Genomic DNA, 13,928 nt, shown 5'->3' with positions numbered 1-13,928 from the left:
CGCCGTCAGTGTCAGCCAGTTTGCCGTGGCATACGGAGCTCCATCGCAGTCTTTAACACTGGTAGCATGCCGCGACAGCGTGGACGTGAACCGTATGTGCAGTTGACGGACTTTGAGCGAGGGCGTATAGTGGGCATGCGGGAGGCCGGGTGGACGTACTGCCGAATTGCTCAACACGTGGGGCGTCAGGTCTCCACAGTACATCGATGTTGTCGCCAGTGGTCGGCGGAAGGTGAACGTGCCCGTCGACCTGGGACCGGACCGCAGCGACGCACGGATGCACGCCAAGACCGTAGGATCCTACGCAGTGCCGTAGGGGACCGCACCGCCACTTCCCAGCAAATTAGGGACACTGTTGCTCCTGGGGTATCGGCGAGGACCATTCTCAACCGTCTCCATGAAGCTGGGCTACGGTCCCGCACACCGTTAGGCCGTCTTCCGCTCACGCCCCAACATCGTGCAGCCCGCCTCCAGTGGTGTTGCGACAGGCGTGAATGGAGGGACGAATGGAGACGCGTCGTCTTCAGCGATGAGAGTCGCTTCTGCCTTGGTGCCAATGATGGTCGTATGCGTGTTTGGCGCCGTGCAGGTGAGCGCCACAATCAGGACTGCATACGACCGAGGCACACAGGGCCAACACCCGGCATCATGGTGTGGGGAGCGATCTCCTACACTGGCCGTACACCACTGGTGATCGTCGAGGGGACACTGAATAGTGCACGGTACATCCAAACCGTCATCGAACCCATCGTTCTACCATTCCTAGACCGGCAACGGAACTTGATGTTCCAACAGGACAATGCACGTCCGCATGTATCCCGTGCCACCCAACGTGCTCTAGAAGGTGTAAGTCAACTACCCTGGCCAGCAAGATCTCCGGATCTGTCCCCCATTGAGTATGTTTGGGACTGGATGAAGCGTCGTCTCACGCGGTCTGCACGTCCAGCACGAACGCTGGTCCAACTGAGGCGCCAGGTGGAAATGGCATGGCAAGCCGTTCCACAGGACTACATCCAGCATCCCTACGATCGTCTCCATGGGAGAATAGTAGCCTGCATTGCTGCGAAAGGTGGATATACACTGTACTAGTGCCGACATTGTGCATGCTCTGTTGTCTGTGTCTATGTGCCTGTGGTTCTGTCAGTGTGATCATGTGCTGTATCTGACCCCAGGAATGTGTCAATAAAGTTTCCCCTTCCTGGGACAATGAATTCACGGTGTTCTTATTTCAATTTCCAGGAGTGTATTTAAATTATCTGGAGTAAATGTAATGACTCACCAAACAGTAAATGCATTAAGTCACTGACAGGCACATCAGCAAGACTAAAATCTTTGCTGCTTTTGAAGAAACCTTGTTTCAAACTAGAGTACATGTACACACACACACACACACACACACACACACACACACACACACATTCATGCAAATGAACACACCAGTAAGGCTACACATGTTGTCCGAAAACACTGTGCTGGGCTGCAGTACTGCAGTTTAACTGAAGTGAGAGGTTGTGTCTGGTGGTGTGGGTGAGGGGACAAAGGAGACAGGGAGACGGAAGGGAGGGTTGGTGCTGCCAGCTGGGAAGGAGGCAGTAGGTACATAGAATAAGAATTTGACACGGACACCAGCATGACATGTTTGTGGACATAATGATGGTGACATGGAGGAGTGGTTTGGGATAGTGTGACAGAACAGAGGAAGGGAGATTAAGGGGGAAGTTCGTGTGGGTGCAGGATAAGTGAAGTTAATGGCCTGGGGCAGGGTGGAAAGCATGGAAGTGCGGAGGGGCAGGGAGCTAGTGGAGATTGAGTCCAAGAGGATTAAGGGAACAAAGTGTTTTGAAGAACAACTCCCACCTATGTAGTTCAGACAAGGCGGTGGTGGAAGGAAGATCCAGATGGCATAGGTAGTGAAGCACACATTTGAAATAAAGCACATTGTGCTCAGCAGCGTGTTCCATCACTGGATAGTCAACTATGCTCTTGGCCACAGTTTGACAACAACCATACATTAAAATGGACTTCTAGCTAATGGTCAAAGCCCTTATAAAATGCATTGCTGTTATATGAAATGACTGCTTTCACAGGAGGCCCTGCCCCTAATGGGATAGGATAAGCCTATGACACAACTGGTGTCAGATGCGTAGGCTCTGTGTATCAGACAGATTTCACACTTGGGTCTTCCGCACTTATAAGATCCATGTGGCAAGTTTTTGGGAGTGGTTAAAGCATAAAGCCATCCTCTCACGGGACACGAAAAAACACCTGGATGAGGAGCTGGTGGCGCTACTGTGTGGAGTTCCTCATTCCACTACACTGAGAAGTGTGAAGTGAAGAATCTGGCACATCAAATTTTTTGCCTCATGGAGAGGAATGTGAAGAATATGATGTTAAATTGCATAATTGTGTTTTTCTTTTTGAGTATGTGGTATGAATATAAGCAGTTTCAAAGCATCAGTGAAGACCTCTTGAAAATGTGTCACTTTAGATAAGATTTGTTATAATAAAATGGTAGGAAACTACATAACATTAGTTAAACATTTTCCATATTTGATGTTTCTAGTGTGATAACTTATGTACTATTAAAGTAGACCATTTCAATGATACAGCAGTATGTCATTTTGGTACAATTTGTCATTGTTAAATACCAAATAACTACATTTGTATATACAGTCTTTATAGACAGCGTATGACATATACAGAGGCCTGGCTGCCATTTTGAAGCCTAGCATATTGACAGCTCTGTGAGCTGAAAAGAGAATGGTAGCAGGTTCACGTCCACCTCCTTGGAAATTTTTTCCATCTTTTGTTTTCTGAAAGATTCTGGCCCTTTCTTATTAATTTACTAGCAGTATTACTTGAAACAGTTGATGTTATTTATTAAAAAATGTATTTTCCGCAATTTTTATTGCATAAGGCAACAACTGGAATGTTTCCCTAGTGCCCACAAATCTTAACATGACTGCTAGTCAATCTCAGAAAGTAAACCCAAGTTACACACTGGAATTTTTTCTGATTATGAAACTTTGTGTAAAATATTTATACCCATCTCTTCATTTTATGGATTGTCTCATGTTTGTTCCTTGCTGGGAAATATCTTTTTTGATTATGTTGGGCAGCTTCAAACAAATTCTCCTTTTCCATTCAAATGAAGTAATGAAATGAATCTCTATCTTGAAATCTGTGTGATAAAGTACGTTATTACAGAGTGTGGGTAGTCAATAAAACATCGAGAACATGGATATTGTGTGTGCACAAACTGATGTTAGACACTATACTTTAACTATATTCAATTTGAAACCGAAAACAGGATGAAGATTCAATTGAGTTAACAAACAATTTCTATTAGTATGTATCTCAGATCACTGTACAGCATTATGTAGTGTTCCTCTACAAGTGATTTGCTGTTCAAGCCATCAACAAGTCCAGAATCTTCTTCACAATTTTCTCCTCTCTTCTTTGACAATCTCTGACAGACTTAATGCAGCTATTTTACAAGCATCCACTTTAGTACAGAAACTGTGATTTACATACTGGAGGCAGCCAGGCACTACTGCTGGAGAGTGCTGACATTACAAATCATAATGAAGAGCACGTTCCATGAGATGTAGCAGGTCATTTCAAAGCGTGCAGCAACCACAATGGACACAAAGTCCAATGGGATTCATGATGAGAAAAACATCCCATGCAAGTACAGCTTAAGGATGGTCCAGATATTGTGTAGATAGGGTGACTGGCGGAATACCCCTTTTAGAGAGATGGGAAGGATTGTGGGTAGGATTTTCCTCAGTTCTGGGAACTATGATAAATGTCAGAGCAATGGTGAAGAATGTGGTTCAACTGTTCCAGCCAGGATGAAAATTGGGGACACAAACATTGAATGTGCAATCATTATATGCTATCTTGGAGTCATATAGATGAGAAACACTAAAAACTAACAACAGACAAAGCAGAGAAGATAAGGTACTTCAAAAATTGGTGAGGCTAAATTCTCAACAGTACAGACTACCTCCACCAATTACGTGAATACCATTGGACTGTCTTCAAATCAGTACCATGGTTTGCAGCCAGCGCATGTACACACACTGATCTTAATCACAAACATGATATCAGTCAGATACGGGCAAAGAAGTGTCCTGCTCAGACAGATGGGGGCTTTTGGCACTACCTCAGTGGAAGCACAGTGTGTGGTGCTAAGAAGCTACCGGACAGACATCTCAATAAAATACCGAGCTGCAATGTAATGGTTAAAGACTGGTGGAGGGGGGAGGGTGGAGGCTAGACCAGATAAATACAGTTACTGGTTTACCACCACAAACTAAATGCCCACTGAAAAGCTGGCGAATGGGTATGTGACAAGTTGAATGGGACACGAGCAGTGAAGAATGAAACACATCGATACCAGCTGCAGAATGATACACTTCCTCACTTCCTTACTGGACACGGACATTATCCCACACAGTTACACTGCACAAGTTTGAGGCAGACACCAACATGGACATGCACTGTCTTTCCCGGTCCCATGTAACAAGCAGTCTTTTCTGCAGACAATACACAAACAACAGAAACACATAACACTTAACACTACAGTGACATGGAACCAGACGTTTACACGATAATCAGAATGGAAGTACAATGGACTCAGAATTCTCAAGCAGATCAAATATCCGAAGCCACATGCGAAGAAAACCCATACAGACATACAGCCCATATGCAAGAAGCAGTCAGAGTCCAAAAGGGAGATGACAACTTACACTTTAACTTCGAACTTTCAACTACGAATGACTACTGTAATCACACAAAGACAATCATAGAAGCACGCAAAACTGTAACATTGATTACTGACCCAGTGAAAAAGTGTAGGAAGAGAACATGCAATTATTGCATAAGACGCTACAAATATGTACACAAATAAGGACAACACAGAAATAATTAAACACATACTATCAAATATCAACTACAAATCTAATAAAGGAATTGTGACTGGTGGACAGCAGCTCACTCACAAAATTCGGAGATACTCATTGCTGACAACAATTGGTGGCGAGATTAACTTATCTAACATCTTTCCTACCTTTTGTTTTAATTCTTCTTAAAACAAATCAATTAATTTATATTTAAATTTGAAATTTATGTTTACTTACTCAAACTGCAGACAAAAACAAAATAAAAAGATAACAAAAGATGACCGCCTCCAGATAGCGGGACATGTGCAGCAATATGGGCGGATGTCGGAGCTGAGGGCTGCCGAACCACAGCCCCCTCAGACCCCATACACTCGTCATAGTGGCTAAGAGGCACATCAAACACACACCATAACGAATCAAGTGGTGGGTCAATAAAAATACAGCAGCAAGTGATGAAAAAAGGAAAGAAAGAACCAAGATGATTCTGGGTGATAAGGTAGGTGTCCTTTGTAGACGCTCCTTGGCCTTGATGGGATGATTACTGGTTTGTGAGGATATGGCATGAGAAATTTGTGTATGGACTAGATTTGGAGGATACTGTCTGTCTGTCTGTCAAGGCCTTAGTGAGATCTTCAGCGTGCTAAACTAAACTCCATCCAAACAGGCCTCGAAAGGCCCAATGGTACTGACCAACAACCATGTCATCCTCAGTCAATTGGTGTCACTGGATGTGGATATGGATGGGCATGCAGTCAGCACACCACTCTCCTGGCCGTTGTCAGTTTTTTTGACTGGAGCCACTACTTCTCAATCACATAGCTCCTCAATTGGTCTCACAAGGACTGCGTGTACCCTGCTTGCCAACAACACTCAGCAGAGCTGGATAGTGACCCATCCTAGTGCTTGCCAAGCACAACAGTGCTTAACTTCAAGATCTGGTGAGACCTGTTGTTGCCACTGCATCAAGGCCGTTGGCTACTTCAGCATTCTGGGCAAGGGAATTCTCATAACTGCATATGCTCCTTCTACTTAGCTTGAGTAAAAAAAAAAAAAAAAAAAAAAAAAGTTAGTTGTTCAGGGTGTATTCGCAGACAAGGAAAAAAATTCCTGGATTTCTCAGTTAAAAATACACTTTCTCCTGGGTGAAAACATACTTTTTCCCTGTTAACTCTCAGAACTGTATAACTTATCAGTCCTTTGAATGGTTATGGTTTTATACACGGGCATAGAATTTCCTGGTGCTTTGGAAACACAGGGAAAAAAACATGTTTTGAAAAGATCTTTGATGAGCAGCAACATGTAAGCTGCATATTTTCGTATTACGAAAGTATAAATTTGAATTCCACCAAACACCGCATGTTACTTTCCGAAGCATTGAAATTGAGATTGCGATGATCTTTTGTAAGCCAGGCATAGCTCATGTCACGTGATCTCGCCAGCCGATGACAGTGGGTATTCAGAGCTGTGGACACATGACGTAGTCAGCCAATAGCAACATCATTTTTAAGAAGCGTGAACACACACAACAGAAAAAGCTAATGGTTTAAATTAATATACATAGTGTTGCTACACGAAAAGCAAAGCTTTCACATGTAATATTGGTCTATAAGATTAATACTCTGCAAGAGAGGCTAAGGTTTCACATATAAAGTTGGTCTTTTCTAGGCGTATTACAATGTAAGATATATCACACAAATGTGTCAGTAAAATTTTTAATAACGATATAAATGTCTGATCTACTGGGCTCGAAATTCATCTAAATGGCTCGTCATCAAAGAGTTGATTTTTAAATGAGAGTCAAATGCTCGGTGATTTAAGAAATTCATCGTACATTCTTGCACATATAGTTCAACTTGCGTAAAAGGAAATTTACTTTGATAGCAAAGCTTTTCAAACCACCATTCAGAATATTTCCCTTTGACCTATTAGAAATAGGGAGCCCATATGTTCATGTGTGTAAAACATGAGAAGATCTTACATTATGTCATAAAAGAAACAAGAATCAGAGGATACTCCAAGAGCATCGGAATTTTGTGACCCATACTAAAATGTGCACATTTAAACTGCACATTCGTATGTCCAAATTCCGAGTGAAGTAGGCCACGACCTGATATTAAGCTTTTCAATGTAGTTTTCGGGATGTAAATTTTCTTGGAGTACCATACTATGTTATCTCCTGTTTGGTTCTTTATTATGGCATAATGCCACACGTGCTAGAAGTTGAAAACGTGTACTTGAAATGCAGCGAACAGTGTGTGGAATTAAAAAATTTCTTTAGCAAACTGACAAAATTAACTTCATTGTTCTGCAAGGCAATTAATGCTTGACTGTCAGAAAGTTCAAAATAAAATAAAATCTGCAACTAACAAAACATTTTAGCCTTCGGTAATTATGTGAATGTATTTTAATTCACTTGATAGCCTCTGGCCACAGAAATCTGTTTTGTTTTCATTTCACATGAGAGCAGTAAGTGAAGAGGAGACAGCAAAATCACTAAATGTAAACACGGGTCACGTGGAGACTACCCAATTCTCCAACATAACTCGGACTGCTCTGCGCATCAGCTCTGGATCTACGATATTTCCGAACTGGGGCAATACCCCGCTACTCCCTCGAACGTTTCATACAGGACTTCAATTAGAAAAAAATCGAATTTTCAAAAATATATTCATTTTGAAGTGCAAATGTTTCTGAAGAGTCTAATGCATAAAACAGATGTGTTCGAGGAAATGTAAGACATTTTATTTGGTTGTAAGTGTGCTAAAGCACAGTGCCACACCTCATCACACAGCATTCCCCTATTGCATGTCGTGGTATTTCGCTCTGTGGAATTGAAACGTGCATATTTTGTAATGGATGCCATCAAACCATATTCAGGACAGTGGAAATTAAAATGTCCTGTGGTGCCTCTCATGCTTGCAGTTGGCCGGTTTGACATCCTGTCCCTCTATTTAAAAAATAAAAAAAAGAACTCTTCAGAAAATCTGTACTCTTTATTGCCTATCAGCTAAAAACTTGCTACTTTGTGTGATATAAAATTAAATACAGGATACATAAAACCAGTAAAGACATGAGACAAGCAAGACAATATACATTTCTTCAATCCTTAGCTCCAAAAAGTTTTTCTCTCTAATCTTGCTACAGCTTTACATGGCATGCTTTTGTTTCTGTGGAAGAATCTGTTACCTCATAAAAGCTCGTCAAATGTTTTGCTACATTAAAAATTGAAATGTCGTCGTCTAATACTGAAAAAGCTGTTAATACAAACAGGGCACAAGACTGGTGTGTTTCTTGATCTGATTACGTCTATTTTGTCACTCTCTGCTAGATAAAACAAAATAGGCCTTCCTAATACTGCAACAATTGTAACACACACCAAATAAACGAGACTATTTTGGCACAAACGGTCATTTTTAATAGAATATAATTCACAAAGTACCAATATCAAATGCCTATTAGGCCTACTACAAGCAAAAGCTTTACTTTAGGAAATAGTTTCACACTTCATTCATATGCTCCAGTTTCTCAAGCATGAGATCGAAAAGTAGTAGTACAAAATTTTTTATAGAAACTTGGAATCATCATATTGTTCCATAATTTGTGTGATGTCCTCGTTGCTTCTCCTTCCTCGTTCTAACAAAGAGTCTTGTTATCACTAATTCTGTTACTATTCCTGTCAATGTCAAAGCTTATTCGCTGGTTAACTTCACTAACTCTACCAGAATCATCGGTTTAGTTATCCCATGATTAGTCTCTGGTTAAGCATTGTTATGTGTTTGTACAACGCATTTTCCGTGCTACTTCCAGAATAGAACTCAAAGCGGCTGCTAGCCAGGGACTGCACAACTGGCCCTTACTAGTATAGCGATCTGGCCAAAAATTTTCTGTCGAAATTTCATTTTCTTGGATACACCGAGAAGGTAATATGTAATCGCCGACCACAGTGGCCGAGCGGTTCTGGGCACTTCAGTCTGGAACCGCGCGACCACTACGGTCGCAGGTTTGAATCCTGCCTCGGGCATGGATGTGTGTAATGTTCTTAGGTTAGCCAGGTTTAAGTAGTTCTAAGTTCTAGGGGACTGATGACCTCAGATGTTAAGTCCCATAGTGCTCAGAGCCATTACCTGTTATTCGTTTATTTCCACTCTGGTAGTCTGAATCTATGGATTTCGCTAGTTATTGTAACAACGCTCATCATTCGCAAACCCAATCAACCACACAATCAGACAGCGGTTGGCATTCATCCGTTCGGCCTTACTCCGCTCTGCTCGTATAGCCCCTTTTATCTGTAGGAAAGTTTGTTTCTGATAGAGACATCATGAAAACTATGTACGCATTCACAAATCAACTTATGATTCATTCAGAAATCAACTTAGAGTGTGTTCAAAAACCAACAGGGATGTGTTTCAAAGCCATATGAATAATCGATAGACTAACGTGCACTGGATGCTAGGCACTTTGTGAAACAATGTTCTTTTCCCTCAAGAATATGAATCTGCCCCCCCCCCCCCCTTTCCCCCTAGATCTAGGCCTGCTGCGCATGCATGAATCTGGCAGCTTGGGCGCTCCACCATAATTTTTCCCGGTAACATCTAGTTGCTTGCTGCGACTGCTTACACAGCCAACAGCCACATTTCTGTAGCCAGAAGCGGGAGAAGCTACTACTCAACTGTGCATATGCATGATCCTGCTCGTAACTGCTAAAATGAATCTAATGTAAACAGTTGTGACGTCATGTTCATCAGAGGCAACTTGTTGTTACGAAGCATTGCATAGTCTTCCTAAAGCCTTTGACATATTTTCCTGTTGGAAGACGCTTGTATGAGCACTGTGTTTTGTTGTTGTATACGGCACATTTCCTATGCAGTTTAAGTTTTATTTTAGTTTTTTCTCCCGTTCATGTTTTATTGCTGCAGTATTATTCTGCAGTGACAGGATACAGTAATATCCTTTGTTAGAGTATTGGTTCTTACCAGTCAAAATTACGAAAATTTAACTGAAAACAAAAACAACGAAAAATTCCCAGAATTCTAAAACATTCCCAGGTTTTTCCCCCGTTTTCTCCAGGATGAAAAAATTCCCGGGTTTTTCCCAGATCTCCCGGGTCGTATACACCCTGTTGTTTATTAATCTCCTGATTGTGGCATGCAAGATGTAACAGCCATACCTCAGGTGCAAAATTGTTGCACTGGTCACCATGCCATAAATTTCCACATTCTCATCATAAAAGCCTTAACCAGAGTATTTACTGCCAGTTAATGTTTTGTGGTACAAGTCAAAGCAGAGAAATGCTTTTTAATTCTTTACAACACAGCTTTGAAGGGAATATAATTTTTGAGTTTATGTGAAACTACAAAATGTGATTAGACTCCTCCAACAGTGCAGAGACAAAACTGGCACGAAGTCAATCACAGTATATTGAAATGCTGTGTGTTGGGTTTAAAGTATAAACAAGCACGAGTCACTGAATTTCTGTAGCAGTCAACTGCTACATAAACATGTCGGTCAAGAACTTTTGAACCAGTTACTCCCACTTGGGACATAGTGTCCTTCAGCAATCCTCATTTTACATTCCCGACAGTGCTCGCTCATTATGTGATCTACAGAACAGAATGAATGAAATTATCTTTATCGTCATTCTTGTTCCCTCTCTCCTATGTCCTTTCCTTCTCTTTAACTTGTGGGGTAGATCCAGATTTGCTCACTCAGTCTTTTCTGACACTCCAAAATAACTTCCTTTTCAACAGAGGAAGACATCATTAAAGGAAATGCAATTTATATGAATGGAAAAAAAAGACAGTATATCAGTACATACTTCTAAATGGAACATGATGTATGCAGACACGGTTATCCACAGAAATACTGATAACAGCTGTTTCATATCCTCCTAAGCAGTCACTTGGGAGGAATTCTAGGCCAGTAACGAACATATTGTGGACACCTTGCACATTCAGCACTTGCTGCAAAACAAAGAAAAACAGAAAAAATTAAGAAAGATTACTTCAAATTTGATGTAACACTGATACAAAGAAAAAGTTCCATCATATAACATTAAGAACTGTAAATGTAAAGCTTTCAAAAATAAAAGATGAAGGCCTCTCTCTCTATGTTTTTCACATCATCTTCACCAATTTTCATTTACTGCCTCTTGTTTCTCTAGAGTCATTTAAGCAGTAACCTCTCGGGCAATGTATCAAACATGAGATAAAAATAGCATATGTAAATACACTGGTTACAATACACAGTGTTCCATATAGAGAACATTAGAGTTTTTATGGAACAGACAAAGAGAATGACATTGTTATTATCACATAGGCTCCAATTCACCTCACTTACATACATAATACTGTTAGTGTAATCACATCTAATAATTAAAAACTTGTTAGGTTATGTAATATCCATGACATAGCACACACATGCTAGGACCGCTTCACAATTTTGCGAAAGGTAGGTGTTGGGTGATGCAACACTGGACTGGATTAAGTTTGGATCAGATTTAGTTTTAACTTTAATTTACAACAGAACTTTAATATTTTATCCAGTCTCCATTAATGAACGTGTAACCAGTATTAAATGCAAATCAAGTTATGATATTCCATTGTAAACAATGCGCCATTCTATCACAGTTGGTATGGCTGCTGTAGGGCAGCTGCAGGATAGATTAGATTAGATTAGTTTTTCATTCCATACATCCGTGCTGAGGAGATCCTCGTGGATGTGGAACATGTAAATAATTTTTTTTTAATAGCTGAAATAACAATACTAATAATATGAATATATACAATACATCATTTGTTTCTATTAAAAAATTCATCAATGGAATAGAAGGAGTTGGCCACTAGTAAGTCTTTCAGGCTCCTTTTAAACTGATTTTTATTTGTAACTAAATTTTTTATGTTTGCTGGCAAATTATTGAAGATGAGTGTTCCTGAGTAGTGGACCCCTATTTGAACTAAAGTAAGTGCTTTTAAGTCCTTGTGCAGATCATTTTTGTTTCTGGTATTGTATGTATGAACTGAGCTGTTTGTTGTAAAAAGAGATATATTCTTTAGAACAAATTTCATTAAGGAGTAAATATACTGAGAGGCAGTAGTTAGGGCCTAGTATACCCAGTTCTTTGGAGAGGTTTCTACAGGACGTCCGTGAATTTACTCCACAAATAATACGTATTACATGCTTTTGGACACTGAAAACTTTTGTTTGACTTGAAGGGTTACCCCAAAATATTATACGATATGACATTATGAAATGAAAGTAGGCAAAGTATGCAAGTTTTTTCATTTTTATGTCACCTATGTCAGCTAACACTCGAATTGCAAATACAGACTTTTTAAGGCATTTCTGCAGTTCTGTGGTGTGCTCCTCCCAACTGAATTTATTATAAAGTTGTAAGTACTGGGAGATGAAGAAGCTTGCACAGGATAGAGCAGCATGGCGAGCTGCATCAAACCAGTCTCAGGACTGAAGACCACAACAACAACAACAACAACAATCCCAGGAATTTAAGACTGTCAACCTCTTCTATCTGCTCTTCTTCATACATTATGCATATGCTGGGTGGAAACCTCTTACAGGTTCTGAATTGCATATAGTGAGTCTTTTTGAAGTTTAATGTCAGTGAGTTGGCTTTAAACCATTTATTAATATCCATGAAAATATAATTAGCAGATCTCTCTAGAACTACACTCGACATACTATTTATTGCAATACTTGTGTCATCTGCAAACAAAACAAACTCTGCTTCTGGCAGTGTAACTGATGAGAGATCATTAATGTAGATAAGAAAAAGCAATGGCCCTAAGATGGATCCTTGTGGGACACCAAATGTAATTTCTTCCCATTCTGATGATGACTGATGACTTAATTCACTAGTCCCTTGCACTGACACCCTTTGTTTCCTGTTAGCGAGGTATGACTTCAACCATTTTGCAGCACTACCTATGACACTATAGAATTCTAATTTATTTAAAAGGATGTTGTGGTTCACACAATCAAATGCATTTGACAAATCACAGTTGTAATTTGTTATTTAATGAATTACGTACATTTTCCCTGTAGGTGTAAATAGCCTTCTTGATATCAGAACCCTTCAGAAATCCAAACTGTGTTCTTGATAATATGTTATTTGTGGTCAGATGGTTGAGAAGCTGCCTGCACATTACTTTTTCTAAAATTTTTGAGAATGCTGGCAAAAGTGAAATCGGTCTGTAGTTTGATGGTATCTCTTTATCCCCTTTCTTGAACAGAGGCTTAACATCTGCATATTTTAGACAGTCAGTAAATGTCTCGGTTACAATTGACTGGTTACACAAGAAACTTAGAATTGTACGAAACTCACAAGAACATGCCTTAATTAGCTTTGCTGATATTTCATTGTAACGACTAGAATGCTTTGTTTTTAAAGATTTTATTGTGGAAGTTATTTCTTTTGGTGAAGTGAGTGACAATTCATGTACCTGAAGCTATTTGTAAAGGCTACTTTCCGATATTCAAGGGCATTATTTACTGATTCTGGCAATCCCATTCTATCAGTAATGGATATAAAGTGTTTGTTAAATAGATTTGCCACGCAATGCCAATCGGTTACTAGTGTGTCATCTACCCTTAATGCTATTTGCTCCTGTTCCTTTCTGGTTCTACCAGTCTCCCTATCACTATATCCCATATTGTTTTTATTTTGTTCCCTGACATTGCTATCTTCATCTCGTAGTGCATTTTTTAAATATTTTACAGTATTCCTTGTATTTAGCTAAATCATCAGTATTGGAGCTATTCTTGGTCGGCAGATACATTTTCCTTTTTGTCTTACAGGAAATCTTTATCCCTTGTGTAATCTGTGGTTTAATTATAGACTTGTGTTTGATTTGAGTAACTTTTAGAGGAAAACATTTTCAAACATGGTATTGACATTGTTCATGAATGTGTTATATTTTTCATTCATGTCATGAGCACTATAAATATCTTTCCAGTCCATATCTTTGAGCAGTTTTAGAAAACACTCAATTTTTGGTTGATTGACTA

General features: G+C 40.0%; 1 protein-coding gene across 1 annotated transcript in view; it reads right to left on the bottom strand.

Moving 5' to 3' along the window:
* LOC124615555 (prolactin regulatory element-binding protein) overlaps positions 1–13,928 on the bottom strand; it is a 138,869-nt gene that overhangs the window by 8,024 nt on the left and 116,917 nt on the right. The window contains exon 7 of the mRNA XM_047143531.1: positions 10,723–10,867. Coding sequence (XP_046999487.1) covers positions 10,723–10,867 — 145 coding nt within the window. The remainder of the gene's footprint in view (positions 1–10,722; positions 10,868–13,928) is intronic.

Source organism: Schistocerca americana, chromosome 5 (assembly GCF_021461395.2).
Source record: "Schistocerca americana isolate TAMUIC-IGC-003095 chromosome 5, iqSchAmer2.1, whole genome shotgun sequence".
NCBI lineage: Eukaryota > Metazoa > Arthropoda > Insecta > Orthoptera > Acrididae > Schistocerca > Schistocerca americana.
The sequence above is the reverse complement of the archived record's forward strand: the minus strand, read 5'-3'. Positions and strand labels throughout refer to the sequence as shown.